The 26,007-nt window shown below is 40.4% G+C and overlaps 1 protein-coding gene across 1 annotated transcript; it reads left to right on the forward strand.

Moving 5' to 3' along the window:
* The first annotated feature begins 799 nt into the window (after positions 1–799).
* Positions 800–25,690, forward strand: b3galt2 (UDP-Gal:betaGlcNAc beta 1,3-galactosyltransferase, polypeptide 2). The gene is made up of 2 exons (XM_041792028.1): positions 800–1,527; positions 23,296–25,690. The coding sequence occupies exon 2, from the start codon at positions 23,650–23,652 to the stop codon at positions 24,973–24,975; it is 1,326 nt and encodes a 441-aa protein (XP_041647962.1). The 5' UTR covers positions 800–1,527; positions 23,296–23,649; the 3' UTR covers positions 24,976–25,690.
* Positions 25,691–26,007: the final 317 nt, after the last annotated feature.

Consider the following 26,007-nt stretch of genomic DNA (forward strand, 5'->3'; position numbering starts at 1 on the left):
GTATTTCTATTTTCAGAAAAAGCATTTATATTTTGAAAATGGTATCACTTATTGTAATTTTTGGTTTTTGATCAGAGGGGTTATAATGTGGGTTGAATATAAGATTTGGTTCTAACACATTCACTTTACAATAGGCCATGATTTTGCTGACTTCCATGGGCCCCCATTTGGCTGGCCCTCAGAAAGCTCTCCCCTTTATCCCCCTTATGGGCTTCCCCTGTATGACATATTTTTCAATAAGGCGTATTTTATGGGTCGAAATTTTCTCAAAATTTTAATAGTGCATGTGTGAAATAGCAACTTTCTTCTTTCTTTCTTCTGCATCTGTTGGTTTATGAAAAAATAAGCTGGAATCTTAACTGCACAGATCACATTTTATCGATGTAAACCACAGTAAAGTAACATGCATGAATGCATGTATGTCCACTCAGGGCTACCATACTTTGTATATTTTAGAAGATATTCTGCTCCCTTTTCCCTAAATCCGTGCTTTCAGACCACTCGCTCTGGTCCTGACTAATTAAACATGACAAAATCTCCTTCTACTGTGCCTAACAGTGATATAAACTAAAGTTTCTCTTAGCACTAATAGCACGGACTGTTCCTTTAGCCAGCTTTAATTATAACCGTATGTGTGGCAACACATTCTCTGCTGGGGCGTGTTTCTGTCAATGTGTGAGAAGGGGGGATCTTTCTTTTACCCACACCCACTGAACGCAACACGTGCGTCTAACTTGGTCACGTGAGATGCTCCGCTAATAATGCAGTGACGTGGTAGAGTTCCGTCAGTGTAGCGGTGTCTGACAGCCAGCCTGCCCGGGCCAGCGGTCTCTCTGCCCGGCTGAGAGATTCCAAGAGGGGTCGGTCCGAGACGGAGCGGAGGGAGAGGAAGAAAACAAGGAGCGGAGAGACTAACGGCAACGTGGAGGTGAAGGTAGACGACTAGTTGTTTTTGTTTTGCCTTCAGGACTCGGGGAGCATGTTTTTTGCAGTGATTTGACTCAAAGGTGGGAGAGGATATATTTTTTTACTCTTTGTTTTTCGGCTTTGTTTGCGCTGATTCTGCACATCAGCCAGCGGAGCATCGTGAAGGAGCTGCCGCACTCCTGCCGCTCTCCCGCCGCTGCTCTCTCCTCCTTCCAGCGGTGCGTGGATGCTGGGGGTGTTTTTCCCTGCAAATTTTTTTTGCATCAGATAACACATCTGGAGGAGGGAAAACACCAGGACATGCTCAGGCAATAAAGGAAGGGACGGGAGAAATGTTTAACAAGTATAGTGAGGCTTGTTTATAACGGACACAAGGAGGAGAAGCTGCAGGAGGAGGAGAAGCAGAAAGCTGCAGGTTTGCTGAGCCTGTGGGGATGAGGACGAGTATCACAACCAAGCTGTCAGTGTGATTAAAAGGAGGCGAAGAGGCTCCAAAGCACAGATTGTCTACCCCGTCCGAGGAGGCTGTGATGGAGGGTGAAGGCACCAGGGTCTTCACATTCCGACAGCCAGCCGCAGGAGCAGCATGAGGAGGAGGAGGTACGCAGCACTGCACGTCTCATCAGTCCTCCACATCCTCATTATTCATTTAGCCTTCCCCGCCCTCCTCTCCCCTCCATTACATCCAGACAGCCACCCTTCCCGGCCGCCTTGACTAGCACCCATCCATCCATCAATCAATCCATCAATCAATCCATCCTCTTCCTCCCTACATCCTGTATCTCCTCTCCATCAGGCACTTCTTCGACCCCCAGTGGCTTCTCTAAACGTTGCAGTGACACCCCAAGGCTCTTCAGGCAGGTGTTCAAGTCAGGTGTAGCACTTGAAAATGAAAAATACTATGATTTTCCTTTGACTCCACTCCCTATAGGGATGAATGTTGCTTTAATTCCTCCTTGCCCAGAGTGAAGTCAATTTTCTTCTGTCAGCGCTTCCTGAAGCTACAATTACTGTCATCAAATAAGGGTCAGTTATCTAAACCAGTGCCTCCCTACTGGTCTAGCCTCAGGATCCACCACCAACACTTCCTTAATGAGAAATCATGACCCAAATTTCCAGAAATTAACAACTCAAATATATTTAAGGCAGTTTGCACCCAAGATGGATCATGCATGTGCTGCATGATAACATGGTTGTTTTCAAGAGATCTTGTGAAATTAACACATAATCATGGAAAAACCCACTTTGGTATCCCAAAATTATAGAATAAAAGTTGACGTCTAGAGGAAAACAACCAAATACAGCTCATTATCACAGCAGAACAAAGTTAAATAAAACATTTGGGTGCATTTTTGCACAGTGCTTCCAAACATCATAGACTTTCTGCATGGGTTTGGTCTCCCAGACCCACTGCAAACAGCTCCACGACCGACTCCAGGCTCCCGATCCACCAGGTGACAAGCGCCAATTTAAACTACATTCGTTTCTTTAGGTTAAGGAAACCTCTCCTTAGACGTGCCAAGAAGCCAGGCCAGGGAGTTCCCATTGATCCAGTTCAATTAACAGCGCTTTTTATCCACTTCATCACATCCGGCTGCCTCAACTATTTGGCACTGAAGTCCGTGCATGCTTGGGGATATCTGTTAGCTGCTGAGATGGACGTTGTGTGTAAAAAAACGAAGCTAAGCTCACCATCTGGGCATTCACTTTGCCCACTGGACTATGAAAATTTAATAGGGTCTAATTTTCAAACCTCCTCATAATTTATGGCTGTGGTGTCAAAGCGATACCCCGGAAAGAGTGGAAGAAAAGAGGCCACGACTGGGCTTTATTAACGGACTAAATGGAAATATTTAATGTATTAAATTCAGCTGTAAAAGTTGGCAGCGGCACAGTAAGAAAGGTTTGATCTCGCAGTGGAAGGAAATAACTGTCATATAATATTTACAGCAGCTGTAGAGGCTCCGAGCTGCCAGAGCTTTATTTCCCGGAGGTCTCTTGTATTTTGAGTTTTAGGAGGCTGCTTGATCCTTTGTCACAGCCTTTTTAAAGGACAAATGAATCTAAATGTTGCACTGTAAGCCTGCATTGTTTGGCTTTCACTTCTGTGTTAACGGGTCACTTCACACAGAGTACAAACAACATTCTTTCACTTATTTTGGCCACGATTCCTCGGCTTTGTTGGGGATTTCTGCCTCTAACTGTTTTCCCATGAACGAAGAAGTGATGCGCTAAAGTGTAGGGATGTTTTGGGTACATAATTTGACTTTTTCCTACAATGAATTTAATTTCTGGTCTAAAAAAAGGCTTGAAAATCATGAGAAAATGCCTTACTGTTCGGTGTTTTTTTCTGCTCAAAAGCTACAAGAGAAACTGCATCGATGCTCCCTTAAAGCATAAGCTGACACTTTTCTGGAGTAATAACCTTTACCAGTATGATTTTACTTGCAGATTTTTCAGCTGATCAGCAGAGAGAGACTTTAACTTTCGAAGAATTTAAAGCATAAACACAGTATCACAAATGCAACTAGCTTCGTGTGAACCAGTTCCATTTAAAAACAAGCCTGTCTGTGTTGTGAAGGCAGAGGTGTCAGAGGTGATCAAATACGAGCGCAAATAAAACCGTCTAAAAGTCGAAACACTACTAGAGGCAGCTGTAGAGGAAAGCTAAGTGAGAAAATATGTTTCTTTTATTTGTAAATTGAGTGAACTGACCCTTTAAGGATCAGATGGCCCAGATTTGACCATCCTTCAGTGATGAAGTGTGGAAAAAAAAAAAAAAACACATACACAGCTGCTGGCCATCCAGTGTCACTCATCTGCTCTGCAAGACTAAGCCAGAGCGCAACCCTCCCTCTCCCAGCGGTCCTATCCTAGTTGAGTCACACAAACACCAGGTCACTCAGAAACCCTTGAACACTTTCTTTCATGTCGATTTTTCTTGGAGAGAACGTTGTCTTTCGTGAAAACTAAAATACACAAATGTGAGTGAATTATTCAAAGGAACAGGGGACGGTGTTTTTGAAATGTTTTCTTTAATTTTTAACATTCAAAAGAAATGCATGAAGTTCTGTATTTAGTCTGTAGCTTAAATCTCAAAGCCAGATCTTTCAAAACACTGAGTAATGATATAACTGACATGACTCAACTTTGTTGTACAATGAGCGGGTGTGTGAAGATATCATTGCATAAAGGCGTAAAAGTTTTTGACATACTTAATAGATGCTGCTATAATGAAATGGGTTTATCCTTATAATTGATGTCCCAAAAAGTAAACCGGTAAAAAATAGGGATGGGAATTGATAACCGGTTCCAGTTAAGAACTGGCTAAAATGCTCCAATCCATCGACATCATTTATATTTAATCTTAAAGGGATACTTCAACATTTTGGCAAATTTGCCCATTGCCATATCCCTATCCCTATAGTCTCAGTAATAGGTTCATTACCTTTAGATGTCCGTGCAAGCTATTTTTAGATCGGCGCTGCCGAGTTTGGAGCTGCTGTGCCAACTCAATAGAGTCTTACGGTATTCTGGTTTTCCCTAATCAATCTCATAAAAATAAACAATCCAACAACTCCAAAACGCTCTCGTGGACAAGTTGTGACCTGCACATTCACCACGCTATGAAATAATCATGGAACAACGAGACGGAGATGTTCTTAAATACAAAGTCGGAAGTACACCCCAGACATGGCTGCTGCACTGTGACACTACGCCCAGTGGTTTACTCAAGAAATAGTTCTGAGTATTTGCTTCATGTGTCGTAATGTTACATAATTGTACGTTATTATTTGAGTTGGCACAGAAGCTCTGAACTCTCCGATAATAGCTTGCACGGACAACTAAAGGTAACAACCTATTACTAAGACTATAGGAATTATGGCAATGGGCAAATTTGCCAAAATGTTGAAGTATCCCTTTAATGATTCCCTTATCAATACATTACTTCCATGTGCCTTGAAACATATGGTCTTGCAAGAGGCAGTCCGCAAAGCGTGCAAGAACAGAGAGGTTGAGGAAGTAAACATGGCATACAGTCATTAAAACAGGCTAAAGCGAACGCAAGTGTTCACAAACAGCGTGGCGTGTAACACCTGTTGAACAGGGATTTCATGCAAGGCATTAGGGCTGAACATTCTGGGAAAATACTCTTATATTTGATATGTCATTATTTATTAAGTTTCTCATCTTGTGTGTTTCTCAACAGATAAGCACTAAGTCATTCTTTGTTGTAAGGAACACAATATTCGGTATATTAAACTGAGGCTGAACAATTAAAAAAAATAAAATTAAAAATTTGAATCATTGGAAATGTGATATGAATTGTTTTGAAAGGAATGACGATTTGATGTCTCTCATTTTTCATAAAACAAACATGCAAAACAAGAAAAGTCTTTTTTTTTGCCAGATATCCTAGAAAAAAATGGACACTCGAATATTCACATGATGTGAAGAGCATAACATATTTGCTGCAAATACAAGGTATTAAACTGGTTGTTTAAACACATTTCAGGTCGAAGAAATATCGCACCAGCAATTTGGAAATTTCAGTTGGCCATATTGTGATTTAATCTAAATTTTGACTAATTGCCCAGTTTATCATTACCAGTAATTAAAATGATCCTGACTCACTAAAGGTGGCATACATCTTGTTCAGTGTTATGAGAGAAGGAGATCCAACAAAACTGAGGTTGTTAATAGTGAAAAGCTATACGGTCTACTTTTTCCTAAAAGAAAATTTACAGGAAGGAATCGATAAGGGAATCAATAAAGAACTGAATCAAGAAGCAGAATTGATAATGGCATCGAGATCAATAAAATCCTGTCAATTTCCATCCCTAGGTAAAAAGATATAGTGTCTGCATGTGCCTTTCAGAGATATGCTTGAATTTGACTTTAATGTAATACTCTTCATCCACATGTTGAGCTTTGCGAATGCACAGTATTTATGATTGCAGTGCTTTGAAACTAATTATCAAGTTCAGAGAAGTAAATGGTCAGCTTACCACTAACATTTTCAGATAAACTGAATAAGTAGCTATAATGTTGACTTAATTGAAGAGTAAGTAATGGACTTGGGTTGCTTTCACATATAAAGTAAATTGGATTTGATGCAAGCATTGTTGCAGCATTGATGCAATTTTCATTTGTTTTGGTTAGCTTTTGCACTGCACTTTGTCAAGCACACCAAAACAGGTCAAATGTTGTGTACTGTAGCAGTTCGCCACTTGGGGCTGTAGATCTGGTCAGCGGCGACTTTAATCAGGCCTTATTTTGTGGTATGACCCAGAAGTACACAGCACTGTAGTGGAGAATGGCTTCTGAAAGTGTGGGGAAGTTTTGCAGTAGTTTGATCAGTAGAAATAGAGAGTTGTACAGAGGCTGTGTGAGCTGGAGGAATGTGTAACCACATTCAGTTCATACATGTGAGCATTAACCTGTAAATTGCACCAAAGGCTGTTGGTGGAGACAGTGCTAACATTAGCCAAACTCTACAGGCATGTCTGTTAATGCAACATCCGTCAAGCTTGCTACGCTAGCTTGCTGTGTGTAAATTCTGACATTTCTGAATATCCAAACTGAACCCACAATGCACTGCTTTTTACCTCATTTACCTTCCCTTGTTGGGTGTAGATCACATTCTCCCTAACAGCAGACCAAACTCTGGTGAACATGTTCAGGACTTTATCCATCTTCATCTAATGTACATTTATCCATCTTAAAGTAATCGAAAAATACTTATCTGACATCAAACCTATTAGCTGGTAAACCAAAAATGGCTAGAATGGTTTCTTTAATGGTAAATTGGTACTTGTATTTGCTTACATTCATCGACATATTGTCTAGTGTTAAAATGTTTGAGAAGCTAGCTGACAGAAATGCATAATTGTTAGCTAATTATAAAGGGGTTGAAAAGATAGATATAGAAGTAGGCATAGTGGATAAACCTTAAGCTAATGGTAAAATGGTTACGATAATTAAAGTAACTGAAACTAGCTTTTAAATTGTAAAGTAGTTATTTAAAAGAAATGGATAAACAATAGCTAAAGTTAGTGGTTGAAATAAGGTTGAAAGAATAGTTAAAATGCAGGAATAATAAACTTTAAATTATGGATACAAGGTTAACTGAAGTTGACATTTTAAGTATTAAGCTCAAATAAATGAATGGAACTTTTTTTTTTTTTCGCTAATATATTTCAGCAGCTTGTGAAATGGATAACTGTAACCTAACACTGCAACATAAAGGTAGCTAGCTGCTAGAGTTGGTACATGTTAGCTGTAGGTGAGATCGTATGATAGCAATGCCTCATACATTCTAAGATAATGGTAAAAAAAAAAGAATAATTATCCTTAAGTTATAGAAAGATTGATGAATATGTTAAAATTTGAATCAACAAGCAAAATAAATGGTTAAAACTGGTTATTTAGTTAAAATGTAATAGCACCTTATGAAAGAAATGGATAAATGTTAGGTAACATTAAAACACAAGAGTAGCAAGCTAGTAGAAGTTGATCAATGTTAGCTGTAGGCAAAATGGTTGAAATGCTATATAAATTATAAGCTTTATGGCTAAAATGACTGAATAATTGGCCTAATTAATTGTCAACTTTAAAGTATAAAGCTAAAAGAAATGATTGAAATGGTTCAGTTGGCTAAGGTATTGATAAATATGACCTAACATTACAAAAAGTGAGAAGAAAGCTAGTAGAAGTCCATAAATGTTGGCTGTAGGCAAAATGGTAGAATTGTTACCTAAAAGTACAAGATAAATCACAAGCGAATGGTAAAAATGGCAGAATAATTTGCCTAAAATTATGGATAAATTGTTACAAAAAAAATATGAAGCTAAAGAGATGGTTGAAATGTTTTATTTAGCTAAAACCTTAGCCAGCTAGTAGAGTAGCTGGCTAGTAGAAGTCAATGAATTTCAGCTATAGGCAAATGATCAAAATGCTGAATCATAATTAAAGTAAACGGTAAAAATGGTTCAATAGTTAGCCTAAAGTTACAGATAAATGTTTAAATAAGTTAAAAAGATATATTGTGGAGCTAAAGAAATGGTTGAAATGGTTTGTTTTGCTATAATCTCAAAGCATCTTTGATAGAAATTGATAAATGTTAGCTAACATTAAAACATAAGATTAACCAGATTTAAAAAGCTGATAACTGTTAGCTATAGAAAAATGGTTGATCAGTGAGATATACTTGATAAATCGTAAGCTAATGGTAAAAATGGTTAAATAATTAGCCCAAAATTATGGATAAATTGTTCAGTATGGTAAAAACTTTAAATAATAAGCTAAAATCTTACAAAAGCTTGTGAAAAAGGATACATGTAAGCTAATGTTACACTTGAAGTGTAGCTAGCTGGTAGAAATCACGTTATTAGCTGTGGCCAAAATGGTTAAAAAGTCACTTAGAAGTCATGGATTAGCTAGTGGTGAAATGGTTTATGTTTGCATAAGTCTTCATTTTTAGTGTATAACTTGGAGAAATTGTTGACTTACTAAAAAAATTCAGTGATGAAGATTTAATTTTATTAAATTAGTTGAATTGTGTGATGAAAGACATTAAAACAAAGGCTTTTACTCAACTTTCAACTGTTATACCAACCTTAAAAGAGATTTTTTTGTCTTAAGTTCCTGAAGTTTCAGAAACACCATACTTATTTTGATAGAGAAAAGGAATCATGACTATGAGCTTGTCAAATAACTCGACCAAAACGCACTGACAGTGAAAGTCAGACGGAGGAAAAGCAGCCACAGCAGTACCCTTCCTCTCTCTTTCACTTGTTTTCTTGGCAGTCTTTGTGAACTCTTCACTGCAATCAGACGAAAAACAAGAGCCACAAAATGACAGATTGTTGAGAAAGAGATCAGCTGAACGAGGGAGAAGAAAGTGACCAGGACAAGGAGGGATTAAGATGAGACCGCAGCAGCTCTAAAGGGGAGAGCGCTAGACTCACCCACCTTCTTTACTTTCAAGTGACTGCTCCGAACAAAGCCGCAGACTGAATTCCCTGGAAGATTCTTTTTAAGATAAGCCCAGCGTGACCTCCAGAGAACAAAAGCAGATATGAAATTCTTCAAACTCTGCTGCGCAGGCCAAGCCGCATGGGCAGAATTTAGATTCAGTTTGTTGCTAACGTAAGCTAAGACGGCACATAAAGACAAGTCCCAGAGAGAGTGAGCGGTAGGAGATAAAGTTGTCTAAAACACAATACATGTCTCCAGAATTCAGTTTAGAGCTTGGCTCTTATTTTGAATGCAGACATTGAAGAGCCAAATTCTTAAGTTGAACAGTAACATAAACTGTGTCCCAGTGCTGGCCATATTTATGCAGATTAAAATGCAATGAGCAGACAAAGTTTTATGACTAATCTATAGATTACAGCACTTCATATTTGATGTTCAATAGGGGAGGGAAAGCCTAGCTTACATTTTCAAGAAAACAACTGGATGTACAACATTAACATACAAATTACCAGCATTATAGTCTAAAATCTTTATTTAGTTGATTTAAAACAGAAGCTTCTGGCAGCATCATTCTCAAATCAGAAATTATACATCTCTTAAATTATGTACAATCTGTTCGACAATACTTCAGCTGACAGTTAAGCGCTTGATTTGTGAAAACCAACTGTGAGAGAAGTTCCAGATCTACTGAAAGGGGATATTACTGCATTATACAGTTTAATACCTTGTTTTCAACTTAGAAATACAGTCAATGGGAGGTAGTGTCACATCCACTTCATGCTTAAGAAGAAAACAGACATTTAGCCCCAATGCTGAAGAGCTGCTTTGCGGCCTTATGCTCTATAAAAAACTTTAAAATCTGAGTCTACTCTGTGGCTGCAGACCATCCAGTGGGAGGACGAGCTTTGTTGGACTGTGGGATCCAAAATCGTAACATGCATATCTGTAATAATACCTAACTCTAAAGTTGGATTCTCCTTATACAAACAGTTTTTCAGAGGTAACAAGAATGTTGAATTAACAGATATTATGTCAAGTTCAATTCATCATTACTGCAGCAAATGTGGTTTAATCTCTTACCAGGAAATTTAACCAAACAGCAAAGAGTATCTGGGAAAGACACGTCAGGTTTTAACAATCTGGTCCCACTGATTGGCGTGTCTTATTTGATTGCTAGATATCTTGACAGGCAGATGCTACCACCAGAAGGCTAGCTTTAGTGCTAGCTTAGCTGACAGGAAGTCGAGCTCAGCGGACGGGCTCTTGTCTGCCGTTAGGTTGATCTGAGGTTCGTTTGAGAAAGCAATTTCAATATGGAGGCCGCGACTGTTTGAGTCCACCTGTTGTAATCAAACGGCTGACGTGGCTTTGTCCGGTTCTTTTTACAGTCTATGTTGTCAGTGGACAATAATGACTAATGTAGGACAGCCCCAGTTTGCTCACAGGTCAGGTAAGGGTGTTGAAGATGCCATTGGCACCAGGACTGGGCAATTAATCCCAAATTAGATTAAATCACAATATGGCCTGCTACAATTTTCCAATTGCAGAAGGGGCAATATTTCATTACCCTGAAAGCTGTGTCAAAATACCAGTTTAGATATGTTTTTTGCAGCAGAGATGTGATGCATGACATATCATACAATCATTCATGTGCCATATTTTAAAAATAGTTTACAAAAGCACAATTAGATATTTTTAAAAAATTGCTCTGCCCTACTTTAATCTAATATTTCATAGGTTAGAATGAATTATTGCTTGTTTTGTTGTAAAATGCATGAGATGAGGAACTTAAGAAATAATTGCATGAATCGCATTCACAATACTTGGTAAAAAAAGAAATCGCAATTAGATTATTTTCCCAGAATGGTCAGCCCTAATTGGCACCTTGCTGAATTTAGCTGTGACACACCTTCAGGGAACAAAGACATTTGTTCTACTTGTTTATATTGATTTCTCCTCAGCTTATAATTATAAACAGCATCATATTTTAGCGCCTAGGTTGGAGAGCACCCACTGCTTTAACTCAGGCATGACATGTTGGCTTACTGATGTTTTTAACTTAGATTTCAGCATGTAAGGGTCAGTGGCGTTTTGTAAGAATCTCTTTTGTCCTCCACTGGATTACCACAAGGGTGTATCCTTTTGCCCCTTTTATTTACACAAATGAGTGTCAAAGCCAACATGACAATCGTCGCTGATGATCCTGTTACCGTGTCCCTTCTAAGCACTGACGATCCTGACCTCGGCCCTGTTGTGTCAGATTGTGTTGACTGATGCAGGTCTTCCTGCCTCAACATAAATGTGTCAAAGACAAAAGAGATGATGGCTGATTTTAGAAAAAGTCCTACTGTTAACTCTTTTATGGTCATCAGTAACCGGGCTGTGGAGGTTGTCCAAAATTACAAATATCTGTCTGTCATCAATGACAAACTAACCTTTGAGTCCCGGTTGGATGCAGTGTGCTAAAAGGCAGCTCATCATTTGCACTTTTAAAGAAAGCTGAGGATCATTTGGTACATCTGTGCAAAATTTTGAACTCTAAATGGCCCATTTGATCCTGACTGATCACTGGAATCTTTGTTTTTTGAGTTTAAGCTCCTGCTGTCCAGCTGCAGATTCAGCTCTAAAAGAGAAAAAATCTAATTTGTCCCTGCCGTCATTGGCCTTTTTATGAGTAATTCTGTGCCTGTCATATTTTAAAGGATGTGTCTTAATTGTTTTATATTATTGCATTGCCCACAGTCTCATTTAGCTTTTATTCATTGTGTCTTAATGCTGGTTTTATGATTGGTCTGACTGCAAAACAAATTGCCCTTCACTAGAATAATAAAGTGAACCTTAAACCTTGTTAGCGTTAGCATCAGGGTTTAAATCTGGGTGCTCTCAGCAGTGCAGAGTGGGAGAAATTAGTCTATTCCCCCCAAGTTATGCCCTGCTTCCAGGTATAGCACAATTTATAATAACAGTCCAACGTCACTTCCTGCTCTCCAGAGTTACTGTGCCCCCATTTTAGTGAAAACAAGTATAACTACAACTTTATTTTGAAATGTTATGAGGCCAAACTGTTCAGAAAAGTCATCATTTTTATGTTAAACTCACTGGCTGCTGGATTTGTGCTCTTAATAACTACCTGCACTGTTTTTGTATCATAAGCTTTTAAATCCCTAAAGACCTGTTTTTTCCTTTTACGGCCATTCATTCTAATGGGGCCAGCTGGGCAAAGAACATAGATGGATTGCTTTTATCAATGCCAACTGTGTCTATTTTATTAGAGAATTGTTTTTTATTGGTGACTGATTTTTACTGAATTAAAAGTCAGACCAGGCAACAAGTCAAAGGTCAAAAAACACTCAGGAAACAGTCCAAATCAACTATAATTTATCAAACACAATTAAACACAGGATCACAGCATCTGCAGGTTAACAGTGTCCAATCAGTTTGCTGAATGTGGCTTACTTTAGCAGTGCTAACAACACCAGCTTTTGTTCTTCGTTGCATGTCTCAGGTACAGTGGTTATATGACAGTTTTTTTCTGACTGCCTACATGGCTGGCACTGTGGGCCTGAAACAGTGTGAAGTTAAACTAATTAGCAAGGGGGAAACATTGACACAGAAGTACCTATCACACTCATCCTTGATTAGAAGTTTTCTATGTTTAAAATGTACATTTAAAGCATCCGATTTGTGTTGCTACTTTGCAGATCTTTCTACTTTAAATGAACTGTAACTATAACTATAATTACAGTAGATGAAGAAGCAATCTATTGCAGAATAACACAATACATATAGCATGTCAATGCTTTGGTGCATTGATGGTATTTATAATATTATATGCAGAATGATGTATCTTCACTGGCCTCTAGATTCATTTGACTGATTATCCTGTCAGTTATTTGATCTAATATCATATTACTGCACATGGCTTAATGTCATTACTGAAGACAAGCATTCATTCATCTACCCATTATCTACACTGTTTCTCTTGTTTGGGGTTATTGAGTCTGGAGGCCATCCCAGCTGTCACTGGGTGGGAGTCTGGGTACACCCAGGACTGGTCACCAGTCAATCCCATAACTAACATACAGAGACAATCATTCACACTAACACTAACACCTACAGGCAATTTAGGGTCACTGGTAAACCTAACAAGCATGTCTTTGGACTGCAGGAGGAAATTAGAATACCAGGAGAGAACCAACGCATGCACAGGGAGAACATGCAAGCCCCCCACAGAAAGGTCCTGCCCAACAGGGATTCTATCCGGGAACCTTAGAGTGGCAGCGCTACCCTCTGCACCACTGTGCAGCCCTGAAGACGAGCAGATAAATATTGACTCCCTTTTTCATTATTAAAACCTTCTTTTTTAACTCCTGATGATTAATTTTAAACACCCCTAATAGTAAATCAGTACAGGACCGTATCATTTATTGGACCAGTTTTGTTGTCAAGTTGAGTAGTCTTGCCTAGAGGCACTGGAAACTGAAATTACTCTGATTAAATGATTAACTGACAGAAAATCACACCACAATAATGTTAATGTTCTATTACTCATATGTGACATTTTTCAGCAAAAATAAATAGCCTGCATATTTTAGTTTTTGTCACATAATTCACCAAACTACTTAAAAGAAACCTGCAGTGATTAACAGAAGCATCTTTTATGTGTCTGTGGTTTGAATATAAACAGCAGATTTATACGTTCCCATGTAGGCTGACATTTCTTTGCAATTTATTCTGGGAAGTGATGGCTGCATTGTTATTCCCACATCTTGCAGATTGTACTTGCCTCAGTCTACTTTAAAACTTCTTCCTAACTTGTCCTGCACTTGGATTGCAATTAAAAGGCTTTAAAGGTCACATATTTTACCCCTTTAAGACAAGTTTATATTGGTCTCAGAGGTCCCCAAAACATGCCTGTGAAGTTTTTTGCTGAGAAAAACACTCCAGTTTAAATTTTTTGTCTCGTCTAGATAGATAGATAGATAGATAGATAGATAGATAGATGTACCTTATTGATCCCAAACTGGGAAATTTCAGCTAAAAAAAACCTCTGTTCCAGCCCTGCTCAGAACGAGCTGTGTCTGTAGCTTTAAATGTTAATAAGCTGTCTGACTCCGCCCCTGACCACACACCTCTCAGGAAATGGATGTGACTTAATGGGTGTGGCTCCCCTGATCCTTGGGGTTAGGGGTGGGGTGGGGTGGACAGGCCAGGGGCACATATTTTTGTTAGAAAAGCCTGAAAAAGTGTATTTCATATAATATGTCACCTTTAAGGGTGGTTTTGAAACGCAGGTTTGCTTTTAGGGTGAAAAAAATAGGGAAAATGCAATAGACAATTCCTCAATTTGATTGCACACTACAGTAAGGATTGACAACATGATATGCTGATATTTCCAAACTCATTTAGCTATTACTGATGCAGATACAGATATATGCATGTCTTTTTTATTAGAAAGAACACTCGAGTGTCTATTTTGCAGAGAGAGTCTGCAAAAGGGCTCACAGTGGGTCCCACTGAGCGCGTGATGCCCTAGGAAACCACCTACTGTATACCTGATAGTACAGTAGTACATTTTGTCACTGTTTAATGTTGATGTACATATATGGTTGATATATCAGCTGTAAATATCCTGTGAAATTTTCTTATCTGCTGATCCAGATGTATAACTTTTTAGGCTAATATCTGATGATAATAATACCGTGTATCCTTTCTTTATAGATAAAATGATCTTCTTTGCTGACATAAAAATGCCAAATCAATGGACTATAATAATAAGCTCTAACCAAGGGATGGATAGTTGTAATTCAGTCACCCCGGAAACTATTTCTTTTTTAAAGAGTATTTTATGGGGCTTTATTTGGTTAGGACAGCATAGGAGAGACAGGAAACATGAGGAGGGTGGAGGAAGACGTGCACCAAGACTGTGAATTGATCCCATGACCAGTGCGTTGAAGATTATAGCCTCAGCATACAGGCACCTGCTCTACCCACTAACCAAAACCAGTGCCCTAAAATCAAATCAGATAAATTGAAGATTCAAGATTCTTTTTGACATTTTTCTCCAGCATCAGTGTCATGCTGGTGTATCTGTGATTGCAGCAGTGCCACCTAAGCTCTGAACATGCATGCAGGAGAGTCAGCGCTCTGTTTTCTTACCACTAGTGGTGCTCTCAGATGAACTTCAGTATAGAGTAGTGATGAAAAAGGTAGCATCCAACAACACAGAAGTGGCAGCATGACGTGCCACAGGTCACATTATCAGTATTTCATATCCTGGAATATGACTAATGCATGTGCTCACATAACCATCACAGTTATAAAACAGTAGGTATTGTTCAGCCCTACAAAGATCTTTTTTCCTTCATATCACCTCCTTTAAAGAACTTTTCAGGAAATCATTTTGTCTCTGTAGAGAGAAATTTTCCTTAACCCTACTTTAACAGTAACATTACTCATGAATGTTGTAGTTAAATGAGGATTTTTGGTTCCAGGCAGTATTATTAGCTGGAACAGGAGCTGCATAATCTGTCTGGCCTGTTTCAGAAAGCATGTTTTTAACCTCTAACTTTAGTGAACAGCCACTCTGAGAGCCTCACAAATGAGAGCCGTATTTTTTCCTTGAGGAGGAAAATGTGTCACCATCACAAAGTGTACTGTTTTACTGAATGAAGGTCGAATACTCATCGACATCGGCAGAGCTTGTTTTGCATGCATTACACACAAAGTGGAGGCAAAAAAGGAGCAAGGTCTCTTTCCGTAGGCATGGAAACAAAGGAGGCAAACAGTGGCAGATGATGTTTATACTTCTCTGGCTTTTCCCTCATTTATTATATTTTTACTACAGAGATGGAAGATTAGTTGGTGACAGTGACAAAGCCATAATGTATGCCTAGTATGTCACTGTGTCACTCTCCCAGCCTTCGCTCAGATTATTGACCGCTGCAGAATCGCTGGGGCTTTAATTAGTGCTAGTGTAACTAATTGGCTTGCATAGAAGTGACATTGATGGGAGGCAAGAAAATGAATTAATGAGGAGAGGTGTTGGCACATTAGATGTGACTGCTAAGAAGTTAAAGTCTGATTTTCCAATGAAATCGACATTTACGACAAAAACAAAGACAAACAAAGCCTAGCCACACGTGGTCGTCTCTGTACGAGCGCGTGTGGGTGGTTGTGATCGTGTGTGGGCATCAAATACATGCGTGTTCTCTTGACAGGCTCACTTCATCAGAACTCACGTAACTAGATGTTCAGTCAGTTGACAGTAGAAATCTCTCAAACGCTGGATATGCTTCGATGTAAAGTATGTTAACCTTTAAAACAAAGCCGGCCCTGGCCCCTCTCATTCTCCTGTAATTGCCTGCGCTGGGTAAGCACACTCGCCTGAAAAGGTTATCGTGTTCCTTGCCAGTTGTCATGATGAATGAGCAAACATAGCTGGAATTGAAAATTGGAAGTTTAGAGAATCAGAACGCCCCACTATCGGCAGGCGTGCAGCATTCGCACAAAATAATGCTTCGCTGTTCAGTATGTGGGAATTATTGAAAAGCGGGCCAGAATGTAAACAAAAAAGGCAGCAGTTAGTGAATTTCCTCACTGAGGAGGGAAGGAAGGTTGCACTGATATTCAACCTGCAGGTTTCTATTGATAGTCTATTTCCTTTGCTGATGCATGTGAATATTCACAGCAATAACAACCTTTGTGTAGTGGTTATAATTATGCATGAAGTGCACATGTATCTTCCCTCAGAGTCTTTAGACTCAGGAGTGATTATGCCTGCATTATTTTTGTTTTGTATATCAGTAAATCAGCCCTGCGTTAGATTTCATGTTGGCAGGTCTCTGAACACAAGAAAAGACTATGTGAGCTGTGATTAAATGTATAGCACAGAGTGTGCTTGTGCAAACGGATAGTGTGCTGTAATATGAGTTAGAGGATCACTGTGTGCATACGTGATTTCCTTTTCCCTTCCTGTGGGAACATCTCCCTGTGGGGAACAGATGCAACCACTCACGTCACATTTTGTCAGCAGTGTTGCGTGTTTGGGCTGATGCAGTGGTTAGTGGCATCACTGGCAGTAAAAAGGCTCCTGGTTTGAATCCCTGTTGGAGAGGCTCTCTCTTAGTAGAGCTTGCATGTTCTCCTCATGCATGCATGGGTTCTCTTTGTGCACTCCAGCTTCCTTCTACAACCAAAGACATGCTTCTTAGGTTGATTTGAGACTCCCAACTGCCCCTAGGTTTGAGTGTCAGAGTGAATGTTTGTCTGTGTACTGTACAGCGTGTCAGCCCTGGGATTGACTGGTGACCAGTCTAGGGTGCTCCACACCTCTCGCTAAGTGACAGCTAGGATCGAGTCCAGTCCTCTGTACCCGCCAATGCTCCAGTTTTACTCGGCTTCTCAGATATTTTTAGGTCATCTCCTTCCCACCTAACCTGTCACACCATATAGACTTATTCACATATCAATGGCATGGGACAGATGCCAAACACATCCGTCTAGGCTACACCTCATTGTTTCATTTTTTTTAAACTTAGAGTAAGCCTCATATATATATTTTTTCATCTTGCATTTTCTACAGTACCACAGAAGAAAAAATAATAAACAATTCTGTATATTCAGGTAATAAAGTGTTTCTATTAATATTCTGTGTCATTTACCAAGTCTGTTCTGCTCTATGCTACTAAGCTAAATATTTCAAACTGCACATAAGTGTTCCCCATGATCTTCTGATCCCATCTAGGAGATGAGGGAAACTTTGACGCCACACATTGTCCAGGTTTAGTAAGCCTAGCTGTTGATGCTAACTAGTAATTTACCCATTGTCTTGCTATGTGTAGATGGTGGTTGGTTGTGTTGCTGCAGTATTTTACCTTGCTTTTGTCAGGGATGCGCGCAGTTAATTGGTAAAATGGTTAAATTTGTTTATCAAAGTGGCTGGTGCGAGATTTACAAGTCGGTTAAACTAATTACCTATGAGTTTTAAAAACACAGGCTTGAAATCCCAGTATATAATGCTCTTTAAACTGTAATGAACCTCCTCCGCCGCTGTCTTCCTGTCTGAGCTTTACCACAGAACTTCGCGTTAATATGAGAAGCTCAGCGGTGGCTAAGCTGTTAGCATGTAGTGTGAACAGTACAGTATGACAGTTTCTAAAGAAGCAAATGGAAATGAAGTGGTATGTAGGCTGTCGAGGGTTGAACTCACATATAACTCTTCAACAGAGGTGAAAAGAAGCCACATCAAAGCACGATATTAATCTGCAAAGAGGAACGAAGGCTGGCGGTGTTAGCTTTTAATGTTAGCCACGCTGTATCAGGCACGCACATCCACTGACACATTGACCCTGTGAGTTAACTGTCTGTTTTTCTAAGGATTTTCTCCTCTTTAGACTAGTCGGTTAAACTAAATGTAAATGAGTGTTTAGCTGAGTAGGGAAAGAGACGCTTAGAAATACCGTTAGTTTTTTCAGAAACCTAAAATAATCCAGTACCTTTGCTTTCAGTCTTGCTAACAGCTGATAGACTTTGTCACCTGCAGTTTGTTTTGATCTAAAGAATGAACTGCATCATGTAGCTTTGCCTCTGCTGCCACCTGTTGGCTTTTTTGTTAATAGCACTGTTGAGGATGTGTATTTCAGAACTACTGTCACAGCATTTGCAGCCACACTGGTTCTTTAATATTAATCAATACATGTATGGACAAGGAGCATGTGACGATATATTGCAGTATCAATTATGTTACAAAAGGTCTTATTTAAATGCTGTTGGAAGTGGTTGTTACATTACCCATAAAGAAGCAACAAGACCCATATAAGAGAAAAACATTGTTTGACTGAAAATATAATTACAGCACATAAAAAGGCACTGCATTTATCAGGTGCATCTTTTTTCAATCAAAATATATTTTGCAGAATCAAAAATATAGTAATGTCAGTTTTTTCCAGTATCATTCAGACCTAGTACAACACCCCTCAGCTCCCAGTGGCTCAAGCACTATTAAGACTTGACTCTCAGCATCCCTTCCACTCTACCCCTTAATCCACCCACATTTTTAAACACTAATGTAGGGATCTATGACCCCCCCCCCCCACCACCACCACCTCAAACTCCATACGGGATAAGCTGTATAAATGATGTATGGATGGATGCGTTTGTGTGTGATTTACGTGCTTCCCTGTATTTATGCATGCTTGTGGTTAAAGATCCAGCAGCCCGGGCGGTCTCGACCAGACAGTAGGTAGCATCGATGAGCTCAAGGTGGAAGGTGAATGGCGGGTGAAGGCTGCTATCGCCAGAGGCTTGCACCACTGCCTGCTGGACCCTGAAAACTCATTTTGACAGATGCATCTCCTCCCTGGCTGTTGACGCACGGCGGGGGGCTGATGACACTCGCTCGCCCAAGCGGCTCAGAGTAGCGTCAGTCGGCACCATGTTGAGCAAACCTGCAATTTACACTAGTGCCTCAGGCATTAAGCTGAATAATGACATGCAAGAGGCTTCCACCATCCCACCATGCTCAGCATCAGACGGCTCACAGCTTTCATGAAAAACTTTGAAAATATTTTCTATTCTCTGGTATTTTCAGGAATTACTAACAGTTAGAGGAGCTTTTGATGGTTGAGGAAATATTCTTAAATATGTTATTGTGATCTGTCTCTGGGAGTTAGGTGTAAAGTGAGATAGGCTTATTCTTCAAATATGTAGTTTGATATATCTCAGCATCAATCCTGACATCAGGACTTGCCTTTTCCCACAGATATGTTTTGTAATCTTTAGGGCTGCAGCAATACCACTTGTAATTCTAAGTACTTAGATTTAGATACTCCCTGCCAAGTAAACCTCTGAACACTTAATAATTACAGTTCTTAAAATTATTTTAAAAGATGTTTTATTTTCAGATGTGCCTCAACTGAAACTTTAGACATGGCTCCACTTGTCCATCTACTAAAAGTATATAAGACTATCATGCTGATATTAAGTCCAGTATATATGTTTGATGAGTATGAGTACTAAGGCATGGGAGTGGCACCAATGCTGGTATATCAGTGAATCCCTAGCAATATTCTCTTCTCTGACTGATATGCTCTCAAGATTCTCTAAGGCTGGTTACACACTCGACCAGGGGTTTTTCAAAGTGTGAAAGACTGAACCTCCCCTGTCTGTATCTTATTTTTAACATCTGTCTTGTCTGTTCAACAGTTCTTTAAGTTTAAAAAAGTTTCAAGTTTAAAAAAGAATTAAAAACAGCCTAAAAACTGGCCAATTTAAACCATATTGTAAAGCCTATTCAAGTAGTTAAAATTTGGTGAAATAATTTAACAACAGAAAGCTCAACACATAAAATGATGGCGTGTTACGGGCATCCTGTAAGGCCAGGTCAGCCTTTACGAATTCAGCCAGATTTTGGCTTGACTGCATCATCGCAGCTCATCAAACGTCAGGCCCAATTATGAGCATCAGGAACAACAACAAACGTTCTTGTGGTGTCAACTCCAATAGATTCATCCATCCAAAGGAGCGTCATGCTACGCTCAACTCCGTTGCCTACTGTGTTCTTTGAATTGAGGTGTCTTTTCGATAAAAATTGAACTCCATAAGTTGTAGGTACTATACAGTGAACCAGCATTTAGTTTTGTGGCTCATGTATTGAGAGAGAAAGGCTGTTTGAAAAGTGCCATCATATTCCTACTTAAGCTTCCGGCACACGGAAGCCTAACGTTAAGTATTCTGGAAACTTCATATAAGGCAGTCGCACTTTGAAACACATTTTCTCCTTTTAAATGTAAAGTTCATCCACAAAAATGAAACGTTTGTTTACTGTATAAAACTTACACCTTATGGAGTTCAATTTTTGTTGTAAAGACACCTCAATTATCCTTTCATCCCTAGAGGACCCACATCTAGGGAAAACCTTTAAAAGGCAGTCTCTAAGTCCATGGACAATCCTGTCACACACCATTTGAAGCCCACAGATCATGTCAAACTAATGAGCACATTTTCCTCAGAAAATCTCAGAACACAACCAGCAGAATGAAAAGATGTCAAAAACTAGTTTCTCTAAACAGTACTTTAATGCAAACAAGACACCCTCAATACTTTGACAATATTTCATGCCAGACACACAGGAGATATTTACTCTAAAAGTGTAAACATTTTTAGGCAGAAAAAAATCAGTTATGCTTTTTTTTCCCATCATTATTAACTCAGTCCCAGTAAGTTTTACTGGGATTTTACACATCTGCTGGAATCTGTAAAGAGTCTTTACATTGCTGTCAAGCTTTTTTTGTGTTGACTTTGTAGTTGCAGAGAAATATTCAGTTGTTTTTGGGTATGTCATTTTCAGGCTTCAACACTGAAGAAGGGCCTAGGGATGAAAGGGTTAAAGAAAAACACAATTGTCTGCAGAGGTGGGCGGATACATCACATCCCAACACCTACCAATAGGAGAACATCTGCTTGCTATCTTTGTAACCCCCTCTCCCCCTCTGGGGATCTTCTATGTACATACTGTAAAGCTGTATATTAGCTAGGCTAATAGGGTTAATTTTTTTGACATGCTTTTACATTCATACTTCAAGTTCTATCTGAAGGATAGCCAGTCCATATCATCCTCCTCTTGATAGCTCATGATGAGTCCATAGTTGACTTTTGTTGTTTTCTTCTTTTCAGAGAAAAAAAATGCTTGCATCCTACAGAGCACTTCTGCTGTAGCTTTGATTGACACTCTTTAACCCACCTCCCCAACAACCTTTGAACTCCCACACTGTCATGGAGACAGTAGTGACGACAGCATAGGATAAGTAGTCAGGATTGCACTTGTAGTGTGGCCAGTCTGTTGGCCATGACTGGACAAAGTTTTTGTTGCATAGTCTGTCATAGTGCCATTGTGAAAGACAGAAAAGGAGTGGTCTAAGCCAGCCTTTAGATTTACTGTGTTAAACCACTGCATCTTTTTTTCCAGTGGGTGCAGCTCCTTTCACCTCCTGTCAACAGCTCCTTTGGCTTGGTCACCAAACTTGGATGCTAGTCTCAGTATGATGCCATAGTTTACATGGCCTCATGCAAACATTAGGCAGCAAAATACACACTGTGCATGGAGCATGTAGTGGAGCATCATCAGATCTAATGTGAGGAAATCCAAACTTAAGTAGTCGTGATCGTACTGTCTTCTCTCTCTCTCTGTCCTCTGTTTCTGTAGTTACTACAAATCTATCCATTTTGCCCTGCACAAAGCAAAATTTTGCAGCGCAGATCATTTTTTCAGGTTCATGTATTTTAACACCATACCCTAAGTCCTTTGGCAGCCCCTAGAGAAGGCCTACCTTACACTTTGAGACTTCTTGCTCTGTGTTTTAAGGACAGATTTTGTGCCTAAACCAGACTCAAGGCATGTTGCAATCAATTATTCATCCAAAACCAGTGTGGTACTTAAATGTGTGGTGTTAATACAACTAGTTTATAGCTCTCAGTCAAGTTGGAGCATCCCTGATCTTGAATAATAACAAACATGTTTGGTATTAATGATTCCAGCTCATGCCGCCTTCGACTGAATACCCAAATAATTAATGAGGGGCTGGGAAGAGCCACCAACCAGAGACTGGCATGGGAGTAAAGCTCACAAACATGGCAGCAAACACAAGCATCAGCAAAGCCTTGCCTTACCGTCTTGTTTGCCAGGTTTCCCTCGATAATCTGTCTCGTTTTTTGTATGTTTCTTAATAGGGAGAGTAAGCTAACCACATGGAGCATCCTTATATTTGTTGTTCTTTAAAAGTCAGGTTTGATTGTGCATGTTTCTGTGAGATCTCTAGGAAATGCTGCTGTGAAGTTGTCACTAAAAACAGCTGGTGTGTGGTCTTGCAGTCTAGTGTGCCTTTTTGATGGACTATAATGTTAGAAATAGGTTTAACCTGTTCCCACATTTAAAAACAATCCCAGCTCAGATGTGAAAATCATCTAGTGCAGAGCCAGCATAAATCTCCCACTTTCTCTCCTCAGAACACCACGTCCCCACAGCCTGCTATGTTCTATGTCCCTGTCCAATCAAAGCTTACACAATGCTGTCATATTTATTCAGCTTCCCCCTTTCAAAATGTTAAGTCAGCTTACCAAAAGCGTCAATTACTACCATTTTAGTGGCAACAGTATCTACAAAAACCTCTAATTGGGGCTTTTGCATCTGGAAGAAATGAATTCTTAATTACAGAGTGTGTCAAAACAAACCATAAATAAAATGATTAAGAAATAACCCCAGTTTTCCACACATGTACCAAACAAAGAACATCTGCAGCTCAGACAGTTGACACGTGGCTCGGTGCCAGCTGAAAGGAGGTGCTTTTCGGACTGCTGCCAACACTTTTTCTCTGTTTTTTCTCATTTCAGATTAGAGGGAGTAAACACAGAGGAGGTGACCCTTATCATACCCTAAAGGAGACAAGACAAAGAGCATGAACTTGTGTTTGTCTGCAGTGCCAAAGAAGAGCCAGGAGACGCCTCCATGGCCAGAGTAACATTGCCGTCGTAGCTCCTTCAGGGGCCCTTTTAACCCTACTACAAGCTGCACTGGGGGGCTCAAACGTTCCCCTGACTCCACCAGGAGGCTCTCTCCAACCCATCTGCCAGCTCAGATAACCCTCTGACTGTTGGCAACCACATGTTTGAGGTGACTGTATGTGACCGCCGCCGCCGCCCATTCTCGAGCAGCAGCAGCAGCATCCTGCGACCCCGATCTGCACCATGCAGTGGAGACGGCGGCACTGCTGTCCCATCAAGATGACCTGGACCGTCAAACGTTCGCTCTTTCGGACACATGTGGCTGGACTCCTCTCGCTGGCTCTGCTCTTCACCCTCTTCTTGTTTTTCAGCCATCAAGACTGGCTGCCGGGACGCAGCGGGCCCAGGGAAAACCCGCTGGCCTACACCGTTAGGGGCTTCCGCAGCCCCAAGGGGGAAGCAAACCAGAGCAGCTCCCTGAGGAGCCTGTGGAGAGATACGGGATATGTAGCGCCAAAGCCTCTGCTCAACCTCAGCTCTCAGCAGGCGGATGGAGCAGCGGGAGAAACAGGAGGGGGAGGTGGAGGAGGAGCAGCCAGGATGGGAGTAATGGGGCTTGGGGACACGATGAGCACCAACAACAGTTTACAGAAGGAGATGGGAGTAGGAGGGAGGCTTAGTGCACAGCCCTACCGCTACATCCTAAATGAGCCCTTCAAGTGCAGGGACAGCACACCTTTCTTAATCCTCCTCATCGCTGCAGAGCCGGGCCAGTCTGATGCCCGCAACGCCATCCGTCAAACATGGGGGAACGAAAGCGTAGCAATGGGGCTGGGGTTTGTCCGCCTTTTTCTTCTCGGCACAGGAAAAAGCTCAGACACCTTTCTCCAGAGCAGCATCGAGGAAGAGAGCCGTGTTTACCATGACATCATCCAGCAGGACTATCAAGACACTTACTACAACCTGACCATCAAAACCCTGATGGGCATGAACTGGGTGGCCACTTATTGCCCACACGCCACCTACGTAATGAAGACAGACAGCGACATGTTTGTCAACACCGAGTATCTCATCCAAAAGCTGCTGAAGCCTGAGCTACCTCCGAAGCAGAGGTACTTCACAGGCTACCTGATGAGGGGCTATGCACCAAATCGAAACAAGGACAGCAAGTGGTACATGCCGCCGGAGCTGTACCCGAGCGAGCGCTACCCGATATTCTGCTCAGGAACCGGGTACGTGTTCTCAGGGGACATGGCCGAGCTGATTTACCAGGCCTCTCTCAGCATACGCAGGCTACACCTGGAGGACGTTTATGTCGGGATCTGCCTGGCTAAGCTGCGAATCGACCCGGCGCCCCCTCCCAATGAGTTCCTCTTCAACCACTGGCGGGTGTCTTACTCTAGCTGTAAGTACAGCCACCTCATCACATCCCATCAGTTCCACCCCAATGAACTTATCAAGTACTGGAACCACTTGCAGACCAACAAGCACAATGCCTGTATCAACCTGGCCAAGGAAAAGAACGGCAGGTACAGACACCGAAAGTTTCACGGAGAGAGGCCTCCTTGATGCATCCTGTGACGACCACCCGCCTCAAAATACAACATAAAAAAACAAGGGAGCTGGGCGCACTGTAACTACAGCCGGTGGAGGGCATGTTGAACACAATATATGGGGAAAAGCACATTGTTTTTGGTATTGTGTACAGTCAATGATCCAAAATATTTTTTTTAATTTGAGAAAAATGTAAAGTATTGTAAACCTGTTAAGCTATTTCTAAAAGGGATATCTGGAAACATGTCTGTACAATATGGAGCATGCACAAACAGTGCTGCTCAGAAAGTAGTGTTTATGATTATTCAGGTGCCAATAGGGAGGTGATAATTTATTCTACACTTAATGTGAGGGCTCTCTTTTAAAGGGTAGTACAGTATGTCGCACTCTACAAGTATAAAAAAAGACACAATATGTGTTTACACAAAGGGAAATGCACATGTACTATGTGGAAAGTTACACTACCTAAATATGAATGAAAGTATCTTTGACGTCGACCAGTAATGCTGCCCTGTTTCTCAGTGTTTACTTTACAGATTTATCAGAGTAGGACTCTACAGAGAAGGTTTATGTCATATACTGTATTTTATTTTTAAAAAAGTCAACAAGAAAGCACTCAGATTCACGTCAGAGATGACTGAGATTGTATTTTTTAAAGCTTTACATTGAGTATGACTGCACTTGAGCAAATGTGCAATGAATCAATTAACAATTAAATGTACTGAATTCATTTTCTCTGCTGTTGTGTGTATCATTTATCTTCTTTAAAGACCTCACAGATGATTTGTTACGTTTGCTTTGACCGTAGGCGAGCAACCTCGCCCACTGGAAGCGTGTCTAGAGTGCTGCGCCGCGGCACACAGCCCTGATCAGCAGGCAGAGATCACAGGAGAACTGCGAGTTCACAAAGGAATAGTAGGTCAACAGCTGACGATTTTAGGGGTTAATTTATCATCCATTCTGGTATAAGTCCATGATATTATTAGTTCCGCCGTTTGATGAGTACAGTAGGAAGTCAAAAGGTTAATTTTTGCTTACAGGATCTGT

Source organism: Cheilinus undulatus, linkage group 7, assembly GCF_018320785.1.
Source record: "Cheilinus undulatus linkage group 7, ASM1832078v1, whole genome shotgun sequence".
NCBI classification, from domain to species: Eukaryota; Metazoa; Chordata; class Actinopteri; order Labriformes; family Labridae; genus Cheilinus; species Cheilinus undulatus.

Coding starts and splice junctions, on each gene's coding strand:
- b3galt2 (XM_041792028.1), top strand. CDS start 23,650: ATGCAGTGGAGACGGCGGCACTGCTGTCCCATCAAGATGACCTGGACC.